Below are 19,519 nucleotides of genomic sequence, written 5' to 3'. Positions count from 1 at the left end.
ACAGAAAGCGATTTGGCCACTGCTGCAGTGAAATGAAGCAGCTGCTGGGCAACTGAGGAAGCTAAGCTGAGAAAGTCATATTCAAAGGTGGTGCTCAGCTCCTGACATTCAAGTCCTCCTGCAGCATTCAGTCATGGAAGAAAACAGGCCTGACTTCGCTAGTAGTCTTCGAAGTGACCTGTTTTCAAACTCTTCATGCTTTGTTTCTAGAATGTATCAGAATACCGCCCTGCCTACAAGCACTTTGGACATTTGCTTTGTCATGCATCTAAGTCAGATTTTTTTAACCAACGCAAGCTTTCTTAGATACTCTTTTCCAGAAGCACTGCTACGTTCCAATCACATTTATAACGCAACAAACAAGGCATACAAGTATGCTTTTCATAACCTGAAGAGCCCTACGCGTCCATCCCTCAGTTCCTCTGACAAAGCATATATTGCTGCTCTCAAGTTCATTTACTCTTTGACTCATGACAGCGTGCCCCACACTGTCTGTGTAGACAAGGTCGGTGTTGATGCCATGCCCATCTCACACCCAGGTTCCACTGTCTGGAAAGCCAGGCGCAGAGGTTAAGTCATGCTTGTACTGAAGATAACTCAGCACTGAAGATAGTGAGGTGTTAAGGTTTTAACTTATATCTACATGAAAGATATCATTGCTTTTAAAGCAATACAGAAAATATCCCAGAAAATGCTTAGACTGAATTCATATTTCAGACATTCTTGGTCTAATTTTAACGTTCAAACTAAATGATATTTAATACTTGTTTCTATTGCAATTAAGCCATCAAAGTTTGGCTTTGATATCAGTAGGAGTACAATACACTGTTTTGTTTTTTTTTTTTTACTTTTTTTTTTTTTTAGATATTCTCTATAATTCTGTTGTTCCCCTTCCACCTCTAATTAAGTAGCTGTAATGAATAAGCAAATAAAAAAGAAGTAGTAAAATGGGGAACGTTAAATCTGTAATGGAATCACTTAATGAATAAATAAAATCATATGAGCATTTCTATGAAAACTGGGTAGAACAACTTCAGACCACTTCTTAAGCTGTTCTAATTTGTATTACTGATGTTGGTTCAAATTACTTTATGTGAACAAATAGAACACTTCCCAGCTTTGCAAACATGCATTTTTCATGAAAACTCACCACTGATAGTAATATGCTTTCCTTCACTCTAGTCAGGAAGAGGTGGCTGTCCTCACCTGACAGATTCCACAGTTAGAAAAAAAATCCTTTGTCTCCTTTGTGCAGTTTCTACCTAGATTTGCTCAACAGAGGCCATGATGGGACAGCATCTGTTTAAACCCATTTCATTTCAGGTGCAGAAGGAGAAAAGGGAGGGAAGAAGCGAAATTCATGCTTTATGACTTTTCCCATATGAACATGGACTGGGAAACATCTTCTGCATTATCAGTTCTAAGCCTGTGTTATCACCAGGAACTGCACCACATAATTCTTCCATTGAATTGTTGAGCTCTATCTTAAAAAGGTTAGGTTTTTCTATTTCTGGCTCCTCCTGATCACTGCTTTGACAACTAGCAACCTGCTTTCTCAATTCCAGTCTACAAGTCATAGAAAGTTTGTCCCAAATTTATTTGTGTGACAATGACATCACTCAGCTGAAGCAGCACTTCTCCTCCAGTACTATTTGCCATCCTGAATGACTCTCTAGACAATAAACACATCCCCTCCCAGCTTGTATTTTATTGCTTGTAAACAAGTTAGACCTTCTATCTTTTCCCCACCCTAGCTATTCTCTACCCTGCTCCAATGTGAATGCATCTTTCCTAAACACGGGTGACGAGTTAGATCATAAGTTGCAGATGAACATCATATACAGGATTTAAAAAGACTTCCTAATAATATCAACATCATTGTCTTTACTGAAAGCCGACAGGAAGTATTAATTTAGTTTGACAGCTATAGCTGGAATATCTCTGATGGCCACCCCACTCTTATTTCACAGAAGACAACTTCTCTCTTTTTTTTTATTTAAAAAAACAAAGAAACTTTTGCTATTTGCTTTAACATCCTTTAAAGATATAACTCAGCTTGAATTTTGGCAATTATCACTTCAGTCCTGTAGTTTTGACTTCCAAAACATAGCTTTCTCTGCTGGCTGGTTCTTTCTCCCACTCCTTTTTTGGCGGACTGCTTATTTTTATTATCTTTCTCAAAGGTGTTTTTTCATCCCACAAGGCCTCATGTCCCTTCCCACATTAAAAATAAATTCTGACCCCTGGGTTAAGTAAGATGCTTAAGCACCACTAAAGGAAGAATATGCACAACACCACAATTATATGTACTCAGGTATGTCTGCATGTTGTTCTTAAAGAGACGATAATTTAATTCCTGAAGTTATTTTTAAGTGTCTTATTTTATATTCTCAGAGTACTTATAAAGGCATTATAATGTGACGTGCTTTAATATGAATGATGTACTAAAATTAAATTAAAACATTAATAAAAGATTGTTCTCTAAATCATTACTTGTTTGTGAAAAAATGTCAGTGTTACAATGCACTGTAGAATATTTTATTTGCTAGAGACAATCATTTTTACGAGTAAAATAAATCTATGAAAGGTTTCCAGTTAAATTACTAAATGAGTCACTAATTGTTACTCTTGGTCACATTCAACAGCTTGAATTAAAAGGCAGAAAAAAAATAACCAGCTTTAGAAAGACTGCAAACAGATACACTTAGAACCTAACACAAAAATAATTGCCCAGTTTCAATGGGAAAACTGAGGCAGAGAAACTTTCTCGAAAGAAAAAACTGAGGCAGAGCAGAGCACCTCCTTCTCCCACCCCACAGTGCCACGCAGGCAACAAGAGCAAACCAGAAAAGGTGACCGAGAACCTCAACTCTATTAAAAACTAAATAAAGCAGTGCCAGCTTCCCATTAGTGATGAGAGTTAATGAAAGGAAAGAGGCTGTCCTTTCTTCACAGGCATCAATAATGTTTTGAAGAACATCAAATTTTAACATGACACACGAAGTGCTGATCAAAACAGAAGCAGGCTTCCCTCACCCTCCACCTGAAGGGCTACCTGCACGCATTCCCGGGCAGCCTCAGGATTCTCTATCAGCAGAGCACAGCACGGCGATGCCAACCCGCCTCCTCTGCGCTCGGTGAGTAAAGAGGGGTGTGTAAAGCGCACTGTCCAGAATGAGATTTATGCACATTAAAATACAAGCTATCTGCAGTATTTTTTGTGTGTCTGGATTTCACTGTCACAGACATCAATCATACATCACTTTTGGTATCAAACTTTGCAGTAGGGAAGAAAAAAAAAACGTTAGAGTAAGACACAGGGAAGGGCAAGTGGTAAAGGGGATTGTTCTGCTTTTTAATTAAGAAACTGGATGGCACAGCACTTCCTGAATGCTTCTTGCAAATGAAAAGTTTTTTTCTAATGATACAGCTCATTCCAGTTTGCAAATGAGATCTTTTGAATGCTGTAATTTTAGCATGACTTTTTAAGAGCTTTTGTTCTGATGATACTAAACATTACTATTTTATAAGTGAAAAGTGAAATACCATTTTACTTCACTGAAGCTTGTCATTATCACATTACAGCAAAGCAAGATCCTAAAGACAACAGAAGTTTTGCCATTGGTTTCAATGGGAGTTGAAGTAGGGTCAAAATCCAGGGGACTTGCCACAACAGTGAAAACGCTTGCTCATGTAGAATTTAAACCAGAGAAAATGAGCCTAAACCTCAATTACGCTATATTAAATGGCCAGATAAACTGTGCTGCCAAGCCTCCTTTTACTCTCTCTTACTCAGAGAAATATGGGGTTGCAAAAAAAGCCATCATGAAACTACTGTGTTTTGGCTTGACTGAGTAATGGACAGTAAAGACACCCACAACTAGTCTGCTATCAGTCTCTGCCCATCCATAAAGGCAAACTTCTAGTCAGTTAAGAAATATACAGACAAGATAACACAGCTGAGTCTCAACATTAGCAGGAAAAGCTTATACCTTTGGCTGTAGAAATTTGAGTTGTCTCTCTCTTGGCATCGATCACCTCGGCTGATCATATGAAAATACATTACAACAGATATTAGCCAGCTCGAAGATGAAGTATTAAGATATTCATTGTAATGTTTATCCCTTGGGACAGAGACAAGACCCACCAAGGAAACAAGGAGAACGACACCAACTCTAAATTCCAAGAGTCAACTTGTTTTGATTTCACAAAGTTCCCTTTTTGCATTCATTCCTCCGGATTCCACTCATGTCCACCTGTTTATTTAGAAACCAACTTTCTGCGGAGGATTGTACCTGTACTACACCTGGTTAATTCTGGAAGGCGCTAAAATTGCAATTAAAATCAAGTACAGGCTCAGGTGTCTTTTTAAATAGGAATGGCTATAAGTGAATGTTCAGATTTCCTACATCAGAGACCTTGTTCGCTCCCCTCCAAAACCTAAGATTCCCCATCAAAGATTCCTCCATGAGCAATTTTTCTTTTTTTATTTTGTCTAAGAAAAATACTTTGCAATAGCACGTTTTTTTCAGATCAGCTGAAAGACAAGGGACAGGTTGCTTTTTTATGTAATTACTTATTTACATTTCATCTGTGCTCCTCAAAGTATGGAAAAAAAGTTGAAATAAGGGTGAGTTCCTGAAGACAACCTCTCTAATGTCAGTACAGTTCTTTCTGGCTGACTCTTTGGACTAGAGCAATGCTCTAGTCTTAAAAGGGGCACTGAAAATCAAAACTGCTTTCAGTGATGGAAAACTAAATATTTTGATAATTCACAGAAAGCATAAAAGAAAATTTAAAACGAAGAAACAGCAGAATAGTCAAAGAGAAAGGGAATATAATTTACATTTACTTGGTAAAGGGGAAATAGTGCTAGGTTTTTCTTTTTAATAAGTTATATTTGGATGTAGAATGACTCGTCATGTATTGCCAGGTTACCAAAACCTAAAATTGAGTTCACATTCACATTTGAATTCGGCACTTTCAGCCATCATTTATTTTAGCAAGCCTGTTGCTTTACTAAATGATGTCTAAAGCAGACCCATCATATTTTTTCAGATTCAACAAACAAGCACATCCATATATTTTGATATAATTAACTCAGTTTTGAACTTACAGTTGATGTTCAAAGCAAGGAATGTGGTAAATAAGGATTTATTTCCTTTCACATTCTGAGAAGAAAATAGTTGGAGAAAGAAGCAAGAAGAAAACCGGTGCAGAATGTGGAAAATCCAAGTTCAATTCCTGCCTAAAGGATCTGAACCCATGTTTCTATCACCCAGGCAAGTTCCCTCTTCACTAGAGCAGGAAATAGTTTTCATTGATATCAACCTTTATTTTGGAGCTCCTCTCATAGTAATTGAGAGAAAAACATGACAACACCCAAATTGGTGTTAGGACATGCTTTGTAAAATGCAAAGCCCATGTTAAAATCTGCTCTTCTGCTGCAAAGCGGTTACGAACCAGAGCCCTCAGCTTTCTTCTTGAAAAGTGACCAAGTTCTTAGGTCTCTCCAGTTGATTTGCTTTTTTCTCCTCATGAAATAATGTCAGAGATACCAATTTCAGGAATACCCTTTGTAAATAAAAAAAATAACAAAGTAAATATTTTAAGAAAAAAAATAATCTTTAAACCCAATTCTTTCCTGTGGCACTGCAATTTACAGACCAGAGATCTGCTCCAGAAGGTACTGCAAGAAGTAGCAAAGCTGTCACTGAGGTGGACTGAAAATTATTAGGACTTGTGCCTTAGGCTTATTAGGTAATTCATTACATTTCCTCCTTACATGTTACAAGAACTAAATTACAACTTTGCCTTTCACAGTCTGATCTACATAGTACTACTCCAATCAGTGTCTAATGCACTGGTTCAAAATCAGAAACAGGTATGAAATCAACTGGATCATGAAGAAAAATATGTTCAGTCTCTACAAAGACCCAGGCTGGGTACCTGAAACCTTTAAACATAACTAGAAAAGCAACAAAAGGCTAAGAATGGAAATACAGATTAAAAACAATGATGGACTTCTATCTCATTAAAAAGTTTTGCCTAACACATAGAAGAATGTCACAGGCAGTTAATGAAAACACAAGCATCAGAGACACAGTCCTACTAAGGAAGCACGTATTCAAAAAAATGTACCACCAGAAGTTGTCAGCAATCATATTATAGAAGCAAACTATAGAAAATAAGGAAGCTCTGATGCATCATATATGCTTATATGTCCCTTCCTTTTTGCCACAAAGGAAAATAATCTTGAGTTTCTTTTTAGGCAACAGATTGAAATTTCTCCTTCAAGATAGAAATAAAAAGAACGAGCACTGCAGCACTGCTCTATTTACATATGCTTAGAGTAGTCAGCTGCATATTGGTATTAGCGACTGAAATCAGTCTGTAATTAATAAACAATTATTAAAGCTTACATCTTTTTAAAATGTCCCCTATTCTTATTTAATTAATTGTATTTTCACACTGTATGAATACAACTCAGACAATTTCCTTTGCATATAGTCAAAGCTATTGTTATGGAAAGCAGGTACAAGTCATTTTAATTTGTGAGAAGCAAGAAGGAGTTTTAGAGGTTTTTTAAATTAACTGTTGGATTACTGCAAATATTTTCACCTAAATTCTTTCTTTTTCTTCAGTCATTTCAAACAATACATCTCATTGTCTTTCAATCACAGAATTAAAACTGAAGGAACAACTTCCAGAATTGCTTTAGAACAGCCACTCCAAACACTGAAATTATACTTTGTCATATTCAAAGAGATTATTAAAATCATTATAAGCTAGGTACAGATCATTTTAAAGTGATTTGTTCAAAAGGGAGTGGCCTTTTCCAAATGGGAAGGAGATCAGAAGAGCTCATCCTTTCCTCACTTGCATCTGAATCCAGAAAATATTCAGACCTGACTCCACGCCAGTTAACAGTGGGGATAGGGAGGTCTCGTTTTGTGGAGGTGAAGCATGTCTTTGGATCACATTTCACCTTCCCGGTGTCCTGCATTCACACGCACACCTCTGCATTCTCCTCTTACATCCCACCATCAGAGCTGCTTTAGAGGGTGCAGACTGCATTCTGAAGCACGGCTCCTGGCTTCACGTTTAAATTGTCCAGTAGACTTGCAAAACCCCATCATATATTTCTGACTGAAATGGCAGCTAAAAATCACTCTTTTCTGAGCTTAAACAATGGCTAGGGGACTTTTTTTCCTACAAAATACTGCAGTATTAAAGACAAAACCATCAGAGATAATACAACATTTCAGCCAAGATTCATCTTGCAAGTACCTCCATTTGCACCAGTGAATTTAAAGCAGTATACCTAATGTTTTGACTTTAATTCAAGCAAACACTGATACGGAGCAAGTTCTCTTTTAAAGCGTTATCATGTAGCACTGCCTAATACGGCAGATGGAAGAGGTTCTTAGGCGGACAGTTATAGTGGCTCTGGTGCATCCAGTGTGTCTGTTAACACATCTATTTCACACTTTGTCAGTTTGATTTCAATGGTTTCATTAATAATTTCGGTATCTTGATACTTCCCCAATTCCAAAACTGGTGCTTGAGTGAGAAACATCCTAGCGCATTAGCAGGTAGTAGCTTTTGAATCACAAGAATGTGAATCTGCTATTCCCTTGTCTATGGATTTGAGTCTTATGTTGGGGGGTTATTTTCGAAGAAGGTAAAAGGTAATTATTATTCTGTGTATAACTAGGGTCAAGAAGAGAAGTTACAATGGGTAAAATTCTCCTCCCACTCTGAGTCAAAAGTCAAATTACCACAGATTTCACTGCCCTAGGCAATCATACCTCACTAGGGGATTGGTTTTGCTAAAGTTGATATTCACCTGGATGACATCCTGTTTATGGCTTGAATTGTATAACCTGAATTCATAGTTTTCCTGAAAAATCACAATCTATGCTCACTAAAGTATGAGGTAAAAAAGTGTGCACAATACAACACAATCTTAGACTTCCTTAGGAGGAGCAGTGTTAAATGCTGCTATTTGTTTCTTAGTGTATACATTCCTTTAGTTCAGGATTGTGATTATTAATGCTATTTTAACAAGCACATTGATGCCAAAAATAAGCCAAAAGGAACATGCAACGCATACTTTAAAGAGGTGCTTTTATAGCATAAATATGCCTGCATGTCTTACACGTTGCCAGAATGGTTTAAAAATAAATAACTGTAAACATTAAATGGTCCAATATTCAAATATGCTATGTACCCGTAACTTCTCTCCATGTCACAACAGAAAGTCAGGTGACAAACATTCACAACAACAGTTTCCTTTCTGAATGTTGTTAGTTTTTACACAGTAATCCATATCTGTTCATTTGCACGCCCTTTCCAGGCCAGACTAGAAAAATGATTACGTGTGGCTACACAAGACTTCAGGTTATTCAGAAAGCAAAACAGCTTACTGCAAATAAAATACAGATCTGTTACAGACACAGTTAGGCCTTACATTATAATATATTGCTACAGTTATATTTTAAAGCAAGATTAAACTCAAATATTTGGCTCATAATTCATCTGTAGAAAAGCACTGAGTTCACATATTACCCTTCAGCTGCTTTTTAGGATGAAGGCTGAAAGCATCAATGTGATTCCTATGCATCATCACCTTGAGCAGTACAGTAAGAAAAATGTGGTAAGGGTTGTCGTAAGGTAAAGCCATAGCTTTTTCCAAACATACCTGCTAACTGGATGATGCCATGTCTCGCAACATCATAATAGGGGTGATTGATATTTAGCTCAGGATCCTCGAGTGGTGGAGGCACAAATGCTTCTTCCTGTTCTGACTGCATATCTTCTGCTTCATCTTTCTGCAATTCTAAAGGAGCAAGCAAGAACACTTATGTGCTAATGAACAGAGAAAAACTGTTACATCCGATACATTATTGAAGGGTTCAATTTTAGCTCAGTTTGACAAACACACAGGCCTTTATCACCACTTATTGTAGTTTCAAATCACTTTCTCGTTCTTTACCCTTTTTCCCATGTGGGAAAAGCAACCCCTCAATACGTCAAAGCTACCTTCATGTCCTCCTTAAGATTAATATCTATTGTGATTCTCACAAAAGTCTTGACAACGACCAGACAGCTGGCATGCTGTGACCTTGCTATTCACGGCTGCTGGTGTTGTCTCATTTCCTACACTCCCACAATCTGTTTGTTGTATCCATCTACAGCTTCTTGCCTTTTATTTCAAGGTTGACCAAATGGAGAAGTCAGTTTCAGTACACTAACATGTGCGTTGACAGCTACTCCACATTAACACCCAGTGTGCACGCTCTCTGAGAGCAGACTCAATACTTTGCATAAAGGTAACAAAGGGCAAAAAACCTCCACCTCACCTCCCTTAGAATCCCCCGTTTCCTTGAAATTCTTTAACCTTCTGAAGTTGCAATAGGCAAGGCGGCTGAATGTCCATCCAGCATATACTCCAGCTAGAGGTCAAGCAAAGGTGTAGAGGTCTGCTCAAAAGCCCAGTAAAATCAATTGGCATCCTTTCCCCAACTTCAGTAGATTCTGGACTAGATCCTTGAGTTAAAATCTACTCTGCACTGAAATAAGAAACACGAGGTCAACAGATCTTGTTCTAGGGTTTTTTGGTTTCGTTTTGGGGTTTTTTTACCAAGTTTTTTTCCAAACTGTTCCAAGGTTCAAAAAGAGCTGATTCTAAGCCATACCCAAATGAACAGATTCTGGGATAATTACTGTCACTAGTGTTTCTACACTATTCAAATGAACGTCTTCTAGAAACTGACTGTAATACCATTCTATTGACACATGAACACACAGGTGTCTTGGTGGCTTAAGAGAAGAAAAGGCACATGTAAAGAGAAAAATTAACATTCTGATAAGGTGCACCACCCCTGTTATGTGATCCATCTCTTATACAAGTTTTAATAAGGTAGAATTAACAGTTTTGTCTATAACATGATTACTGCCACTTTAAAAAGTACTTCAAGAATATTTTGCCTTCTGACCATCTGTGTATTTCATATGCCTTGACCATCACGCAAGACACACTACAGCAGAGAGAATATATTGATTTCAGCCAGATTTATGTGCCAGTAGCTAATAAGTGCTAGAGAGAAACTCTTACTAAATATTTCTGAATGCTTTCCACTCACAGTTTCCCAGTATCTTTCTATCCTATAAACAACCACATGAAAGCTTTATCGTCTCATTTTTATTTTTAACGTGACTTGTACTAAAAATGCATTTCACAAGGATGAAAAATGCCACTAGTGACTGGGCTTCTCAATGACAAAGAGGAGGCAGGAACACGTCTACCACTTTTACATTTCTTTATGTCCAAATTGACATTAAAGCCTCCTCAAAAGATAAATCAGCAGTCCTACAGGAAAAAATAATAATATATCTGCTTTTAGATAGACACCATTTGAGTCCTCCTCATACAAGCAAAAAAGTTTAAGTTCTTATTATCCTCTCCAAAATTTGCATTTTTCTACCCTTTAAAAGTGTAACATATATAAAAAGCTACACTAACTACAACTGGAAAAGTATTCTTTCACTTTAAATAATGTTTTTATTCAAAGAGCTGGGAAGAATAATGCAAACATAATGCAGTATATAGATTTCACAATTTTTTCCTTTTTTATATATTTAAGTCACGTTAAAATCCAGAACAAGGAAAATGCTATTTTGTTTAGTAGGGGGGTTTTTCAGGTCTGAGCACCGTAACCACCTAAAGTAACAGAAAGTTGCAAAGGGGAGCGAGAAAAAGAAACAGAAAATGCTAGTCTGTGAGGACGCAAATCAGGAGCTGTGACCCATTTACCAGAATCCACTGAAACTTAACAGGCTTTATTAAAAATGAAACGTATGTTGAAGACAACAGAAACAACCAATGTGCTAACTGCAGGCTTTGGTACAGAGAGGCAGACACCAACTCCTTCTGTAAAAAATTACTTTGTACTGCGCATAAGAAGAGACACTTTTCCAAAAAGCAAGGGTAAGAATTTGTAAACAAAGTAAAGATACCAAGCTATCTTGCTTTGAGAGATAGCAAAGGACTAGAGAAACAAAGTAAATACACACACCTATTTGTATTCCAGCTATTCACAGGGACTAAAGAAGTCCCAACATCTACTGAAAAGCTAGTTAACTCTAACCTAGTAAGATAATTCTTTGTATATTCTTTTTCTTTTCCTTTTTTTTCTTTCTTTTTTTAAACCTGTGAACAAGAGGACTGGAGCTCAAGAGATGTTTTGTAATAAACGCAAACAAAAAAGACGACTCATTGTTCCAAACTGAGCCTCAGCTCCATTTCTCTCCTGGAAATGATAGAGGGGTTTATTGCCCTGCTCCATGAGCCATAGCAGAGGATCATCTGTTACTACTCACAGTGTTATCACTGTTCAGCACAGGCTGGGCGACATGAGGGGCCTGATCCAGAGCTCGCCAAGGCTGAAGGGAAAATTGCTTGTAGATCCAAATCAGCAGATTTGGAAACAGGTCCTGACTTAAAAAGAGAGAGAGAGAGAGAGCGCCAACCTGCTGCTGAAGCTCTAAAGTCTTGCTCTGGGATTTAGCCTGGCATGCTCAAAAATTCAAGGAAAAAAAAATGTAACACTGATCTTTCAAAATGATGAGGCCGTAGTCATATTGCTCAGCGCGACTAACATCTTTGGAGACAACATGCAATACAGCAATCTCTATGCTCATTCAATACTTGTCTCTTTGGAGTAATGACTCCCATTTGTGCCACAATATGTGATGATGGTGATATTCCAATAGCCTAGAATTGCACTAGGAACATCTACCAATAATTCATAAAAGCTGCATGTATTAAACTAACCTTCAACCCTAATGGCTTTTATAGGGTACACATCAGGACAGTGGCTGTAACTTATATTGGATTGCTCCAAAAAGTATTACAAAACGTTGGTGAAGCCTCTCACTTACTGAAGATGCTCTATTAAATCACCTGTAACTCTACACAGATGCCATTTGAAGTATAATAAAAAATATTTACCTATTTCAGCTAACTTCTCATAGTCAATCTCAGACATGTTTCCCCTCAGGAATAAGCCTATGCAGATCTTGCTAACTGATTCCTGCAGGATGAAATGGTCCTTGGGTCAATCCTACAAAAATAAACAATAGTAGCTGTCATCACAATGTGGCATATTTTACATACTATACAGATATAAAAAGAAAACAACCCCCACCCCCTAAATCCTACTGACCAACTATTGCTGAGGAACCAGCTTATCTTCATTTGGGCACCATGTTCTTACAACACAGACTACTACAGAACTATTTTAAAGCAGCAGCCCCAGCCCAAAAAAGAAAAGTTATGTACAATAACAACACTTTCAACAAACTGATCTGGCTTTACTGAGGAGGCAGCAGTTCTTTTTAAAAATACCTACATATTACACATTTGTAATGATAAACATCAGAATTGCAGATTAATTCACTTACAGAAACAGCCTGCACCTTAATTTTATCTTAATTTTATTTCCCTGATGAAGAAGATATACACTCTATACCCTCCCAAAAAAATCACTTATTCTATAGCAGTTTTAAGTCTTATTACAGGAAACGTTTTACCCTGCACATTTCACATGAAAGAGCTTCATGAAAATTTCAAGTGAGCATTAACATATAAAAAAATGAAAAAACAGCACTTCCTGTGCGTGATCACTTCTCTTTGTCAAACACTCTGTGGAGTGCTTTGTAAACAGAATACTAACACACCCAAAGCGAGCATCAGGAGTGAAGAATACTATTTAGAAGATCTGTTTCTCCAAGCAGCTGCTCCAAGCAGCAATAGCAGTACTTCCCTTAAACTAAAAGTCCAGTCTCGGGTGTGGAGGTGAGAAATAAATTGAGTTTTTCATACTCTCCTTTTAATTTAATTTAAAACTACTGTTTCATACCAGTTTGGTTTCATCGAAGCACGTTAAATAAAAAGAAAACAGGGACATTTTTGGCTTCGTTCTTGAGAAAAGGCATATACAAGCATATTCTTCCCTGCCAAGAGGTTAGATACTGTATTGCTACTTCAAAGCACTGATACTGGGAAATTATTTTGGACCAAAATCAAACAAGACCAGACACTCTGCCTGCTTCCTGCTGCCCACCCTGCACATCCCAAAGCTTAAGTAGGTTAAGTAGGTTTATTCCAGACCCACAAGACTGAAAGCTAGATACTATCCTTTTTTTTCTTTTTTTTAACCAGAGAAGAGATATATAAAAGTTTTCTAGAAGTAAAATGCACATCAAAGCAGCATGTAAACATCCGTCTAATTATAAGCAGATGTCTACCTATTTTTCTGAGGAGGAATTAGTCATTACAGTGACCACAGGTACTACATGTGTGAACTAGAGCCAGGCTCTAACCGGCTAACGCAGTCTTATACTTTGAGTTTCAATTTATACAGGCAAAACAAATCTGCATCCTAGCATATGACTACAGCTCCCAGGTACTACAGTAAAACAAGTACCTGCTAACCATCTTAATATTAAAAGAGCTTCTGATGACTAATGAAGGTTTTCTACAAATTTTCAAAACATTTCACATTACTTACATTTTACATTAATTATCACCAATGGCAACCATGCATTTCCGTAACTTGCTGCATCACAGCTAAAATATAAACACAGTTCTACCATTTCGAAGGTTTTCAAATGCTTTACCAACTATTTTATAACAATCTGATTTGTTTCTTGTTGAAAATTATTATCTCCACTTACAAGAAACTCTGAAGTTAAAAAGTACATACAGAGAAAAGTCCCATTAAGTTCAAAAGAGAAAATTATGCAATTTCTCACTAAGCAACAATTTTCTAAAACAAATGAAAGCAATTCTGGGCCAGATATATTTCAGTTCATGTTAACTTTACCACATGGTATTCAAAATGATAATTCCATTGTTGTTTTTAAATTATGATGCAAAACCCCCCAACACTTAGTGATTGATATTCCAAACAGTAATTAATTTGTTTATTATTGTTCTGAGTGGTATTCAGACATCTCTAAAATTAACAATTAGCAACTAGTGTGATAATGCATGTTTTTTTAACAACTAATTTGTTGCAGGTAGTATAGATTATTTAGTAATTGACATAGTTTGCTCATAAGTACTTGGTATATTATCTGATCATGTATACCTGCGATGGTCAGGAGTAAATGGTACATAAGTATCTACTTTGAATAAACAAAATTTAAAAATGTTTTTGAAGCAAAGTGTAGTTGAAAAAAAAAGGGAAAGCTGACTTTTTCTATCTTACCTGAACAATTTCCTCCCAACTTTTTTTCCTAAACAAAACGTTTACGTCTTGTACGAATGTAATGATATGGAGAGGTCTTCAACAGGCTCCGAATTCAACCTACAGCTCACATTTGTATTCACACCTCTTAATCTTCAACTCAACTATTTCAAGCATGTCTTTCCGCTCTTTGATGAAGCTGGAACTTGACCACAATAAGATCTCTGTGACTTATTTTTCTGTTACGTTTTCCAATTCTGTTTTCATAGACTATCACCTGCATTCAGCCAAACTGTCAGAACAAAGAAAGCCAATATTAAATATATCTGATCTTCATAGACTTCATCCCAATCAAATATTTCCCAAAGCTCTTATAAGGAAATGGGGCTCCAGCTTCCTTCTAAAGTACCTATTTGTACAAGGCCTTTCCATCCTATTGAATTTTTACCGTAAATCATAAATAAAATCATAAGTCATAAAAACGAGGCTATATCTTTGACACTAGAATGCTTTTCAGATGACGTGAGTAATGGAAGTCTCAATGAATTGACGGAACAGCGAAAAAAGCCATCTCCTTGAGCTCACACTTGAAGTAAAAAAAAATACAATCCTCCTGCTGCATAGCATGGAATAAAAAACAATTTCTCCTTCATACTAATTGCTAACTCTATAGTGAGAAGTAGCATCTCAATCTAAAGAGGACAAATTTAAATCTCTCCCAAAACCTGCTGAAAAACATCTGGCTTTTGAACAGCAAAGTTACTGTACAAGTGAGAGCAACTATGATAGCGTTAAAACATTTGCAGACGTTTAACACACAAAGTTACTAGAAAGCTAGAAATAATTTAGACGGAATCAAAGAATAAGGGAAATGGGGAAGAAACCATCTGCCTGGTTTTCAGCTTACTGTTCCCTTGGGGCAGCAATTAGAAAGTTTCCAGTTACAAGACAAATTTACTGTAGCACCCTCGGAAATTGATTTCCCGTTGACCGCAGCATTCTCTGTTCCTAGGAGATAACATAATCTCCTTAATAGCGTTCCATGCCACGTATCATCGTTTCTAGTAAACTGTCAGATTTAGTGCCTTCCCCCCTCACCCCACCAAAAAAAAGCAGTAAAAAAAGCCCTCAAAAGAGCCAGACAAGCTTTTTATTAATAAAAGAAATCTGGAAGTATTTTACAAAAATACCACATCCTATATCCCTCCACAGGCAAGGTTATTACTTACTGACAGCCCTAAAAGAACATTACTATATCGAAAATAAAGGCAACCACGCACACAGAACTGCTTGATAATGAACTCGCATCTACAGATAGTCCAAACAAAAGCGAGGGATTCCTCCCAACATTTGTCAAGGCGCAGACGTCTTTGATGCCTATTCTTTTTGTTCACTCAGCTGTCAGATATGTTCTTCTTCAAATTTAAATAGCGTGGTTTCTCTTCTTTTTTTCCTCCCCCCCGAATGTTCTTGCCTTCCACTGATATTCTTTGTTACATTTAAAAGGTGTGACACAGCTCACAGTGTAACATCAGTCTGCAATTTACATTTTGATAGGATGAGAATTCTAAGTACACCCCGTATTTGCTAAGCGGTATCGTCTACAAAACCAGGTAAAGTGGTTTCAGAAGTTTATTTTATTATTCATAATACTGCAGGAACTTTGCTATGGAATTTATAAACGCAACAACGCATGAACTGAGTGCATAATATACTCCTGAAAAGTGTATTCAAAGCATCCTGCTTTTCTTCCCATAGGCCTTCTGCACTGAATAATTTTCCTCCATGTATTTCCCACACTACCAAACCCAGAGACTGTGTTCTTCATTATCAGTTTGTTTCAGGTTATTTGACATAATTTATTTTTATATGCTTTATCAACCTACTATTCTTTGCTGGCAATATGTTGGTGAAAATCACCAAAATCGGGCCTCCTTTATTTTAAGGACTGATTTGGGTCTAGTTCAGCTAATGTCAAAAGTCTGCCTTCCTATTCAGAGGGTTGGTCTGTCACAACCTAGACCGATTTGGGGGACAAAATAAATAAAATCAAGAGGATTCATGTATTTTCACATACACAATGCATGGATTAGTTTTTAAAAAAAGAAACTGGTTCAGCAGCAGAGCAGCTGTACACCCAAGCAAGTAGTACAGTTGATGGCAGCATTCCCTCACTGCCTCTTCACACATCAGCCTTTCCCTCCAGCCAGCTCCCTGTCCCAGATGCCCCAGCTGCCGCACCAATTTTTTTTTTTTTAAATCAATAGCTGCCATACTAACACTTCTCGGCTACCGTCTTTCCTCTCTCTCTCCCTCTACTCTCTTTTGCTTCTCTTCTTTCTTTGTGTCAGGCAGTTGTTTATATGGAACCAAACAAGTAGCAAAGGTTTACACATAGGACCCAGAGTCCCCAAAACTATTGGGGGCATTTGGTATAGTGTTTCCCAAGGAGGGGGACAACACACACGCACACCAAACAAAACCCCACCACTTTTCCTGCAAAAGATGGTGCCTCATTTGCCTTCCTAGCATCGTGACTGTGATAGGACGAGGGGTAACGGTTTTAAACTGAAAGAGGGGAGATTTATATTAGATATTAGGAAGAAATTCTTTACTGTGAGGGTGGTGAGACACTGGAACAGGTTGCCCAGGGAAGCTGTGGATGCCCCATCCCTGGAAGTGTTCAAGGCCAGGCTGGATGGGGCTTTGAGCAGCCTGGTCTAGTGGGAGGTGTCCCTGCCCATGGCAGGGGGGTTGGAAGTAGGTGATCTTTAAGGTCCCTTCCAACCCAAACCATTCTACGATTCTATGACAGCAGTCAATGCACTGCTACTGCTGCACACTTAGAGGCTCAGGTAGGGAGGAGATGTGGTACAGCCCTGTTTGCTGCTGTAACCTTCAGCCAGCACCAAGGGATGAAGGAAGAGGGAGCCTATAACCTACAGGCGCGCTTCTCTGTTATATCTGACAGCAGATTGCATCTTTCAGAGAACATATAGGGCCCTAAAGTCAGGCCTATACTCTGTGATAGAGATGTTTAGATGTGTGATGTAAACACCCAACTGTATCATATTGACCAGAACAGAAAAGGGACGCGCATAAGCAAAAAAAACACAACCCAAAATACAACCCACCAAACAAAAAACAAGAAGTAGGTGGATGAAACCAAAGGCGCAGTCTCCTCATTGCTGCAATGACTTCTCCTTCCACCCTGAGAGCCAGCACAGATTGACCCTACAGCCTGGACTCCCGTACCCTGCAAGGAGGCCAGCTGCACAGCCAGGCTTTGCAGGCAGCAGGCAAAGCTGCACGGCTGCATCTCCGGTTTTGCACAGAGCTGAAATACCCTTTTCAAAACAAAAACACTGTGAAGTAAATATTCTAGTGTTACTTCCACACATCAATGTTGATGAGAGGTGTTACTGAACCCTGAAATTCAGGAAAATTTAAACAGCTCTAATTTTACTAAATTTTCCATTTGGGCTCTAATCCCAAATTAATTTTACTGATGTAGTAAATTCCATTGATTTTGGTGCAGTAAAGATAAATGTACACAAATTCCTAGAACTGGCCACATCTCCCTGCAAAGTCAATACATTTTTAACGAAACTTTTCATGAAAAATTCATTTTCAAAGGAAAAAATAATTCAACAAATAGAAAAAAAAATAATTTGAAGGATGATGATACACAGTTTGGTAAATTAGTATTTACAATTAGAAAATAATTATTTTGAAAAGTTCAATGCAAGTTTACAAAAGATTATCCAAGTACTTATGGATATTTCAATCAACTTTAAAAGCATAATTGCTATTCCTAATTGCATCTATATAAATTGATTTCCATCAAAAATGTCGTGCTGAGATTTAAATCAAAATATGAGAAATATTCCTGCAACTGTTCAGCATTTACCTTGTGCATACATTTTAACACTGTTTGTGTTCCTACATGTTAGGTTGACACCTCTGTTCTTTCAGAAGGAACAAAGACAGTAAAGAATTTATAATACCCATCTCCATATGAAATAACACTGTGCTGTAGCATTACTACCTTGTCCCAGAAATAACGTAAGAACTTATCTGGTTTTAAGGCTAAGATGAAAAATATTCTGTTAAAATGGAAGAGTAAAAATTAAATGCATATGGCCCTAGAAAGAATCCAAACAAAGACTTTACCCTTTCTATATTGCATCAGTTTGGGGGATTTTGATCTTCTTTTCATATAACGATCAGAGAAGGAGCACATGCAAAGGTTAATTCCTGTGATGGATTGAGACACAGCCTTGAAAATCAGAAAGAAAGGAAGACGGTCTCCCTGTCATGAGTCTCTGTGTTCTATCATACCAAGTTACACACTGATCAAACAGCACTTATTTCTCAGAAAGCAATTTTCTACTAGGCTCATCCATTCAGTGCCTGGAAAACAGGAGACCAGCGTTTACGTGGTGGTGGTATATATTGTCCTAAACTCGGGAAGAAGCCCAAATTCATGTGGCCATGAATGTGTTTTCAGTCATACTGCTCTGTGCCCACTCAAGTGGCTCTTTATTCCTCCCTTGATTTAACCCCTCTCAGTTTGTTTCCCTATTTTCCCATCCACCAAGCTCTTCCTTTCTCCTTCTTTCTGTCTGGCCTTCCCCTTTGTTCATCTCTTTGTTTTCTTTTCCACCATGATCTTTTTTTCCCCAGCTTCTCCCTAATTCCTTCATCTTGACTTAGTTCCTCTGTACCTAATTTTACCTGCAACCACCACCAAATCCGCTGGTTAACACAAGTTCTCCTGCCTGAAGTTCTCTCTGTTCTCATCTCTCCCACTCCTGGCACGATCAGTTTTTGAGCTCTCAGGCTGCACATGGATAAATGAACCTCCAAGGTTGCAGACCACCCAGGAACAAAGGGGATTTCTTACTGCTACTCTGATATTTGTTAGAACAGAATTCTGTCTGAAATCTGCAGACAGTTCTTCTTATTAGTACAACTTCCTAAATTATTAAGGCTTAAGAATTCACCCCAGTATACTTTTTCTTCTTAAACTGTTAATGATGAAACCTGACTGAATGACTAAATGTATTTGTTCGTATTCCCTTAGTACTTACAATCATATTGGCAACCAGAACTGTAATTTTCTAAGCAACAGTTTTCATTTGTGATATAGAGTTTGCTGAAGCTTTATGGCTCAATAACGTGGTACACAAACAATGTTCATCACTGAGTTACTAGCATGAATTCAGTGTGAATACAAAGCAAACTCTATGTTCACCACA

At 37.6% G+C, this 19,519-nt stretch overlaps 1 protein-coding gene across 7 annotated transcripts in view; it reads right to left on the bottom strand.

Moving 5' to 3' along the window:
• The window catches only part of ARHGAP8 (Rho GTPase activating protein 8), a 79,822-nt gene that overhangs the window by 44,985 nt on the left and 15,318 nt on the right, over positions 1 to 19,519 (bottom strand). For 3 of the 7 annotated variants that reach the window (XM_063354907.1, XM_063354909.1, XM_063354913.1), the window contains exons 2-3: positions 12,017 to 12,128; positions 8,705 to 8,842 (exon numbers count right to left, since the gene is read on the bottom strand). In XM_063354907.1, the coding sequence (XP_063210977.1) occupies positions 8,705 to 8,842; positions 12,017 to 12,053 (175 nt within the window). In that variant the 5' untranslated portion in view covers positions 12,054 to 12,128. Of the gene's footprint in view, positions 1 to 8,704; positions 8,843 to 11,385; positions 11,504 to 12,016; positions 12,129 to 14,279; positions 14,415 to 19,519 lie in introns of those variants that run through there. The other 4 variants (XM_063354914.1, XM_063354922.1, XM_063354912.1 and 1 more) reach the window with 3 other exon arrangements.

Source organism: Chroicocephalus ridibundus, chromosome 1, assembly GCF_963924245.1.
Source record: "Chroicocephalus ridibundus chromosome 1, bChrRid1.1, whole genome shotgun sequence".
Taxonomy (NCBI): Eukaryota; Metazoa; Chordata; class Aves; order Charadriiformes; family Laridae; genus Chroicocephalus; species Chroicocephalus ridibundus.
The sequence above is the reverse complement of the archived record's forward strand: the minus strand, read 5'-3'. Positions and strand labels throughout refer to the sequence as shown.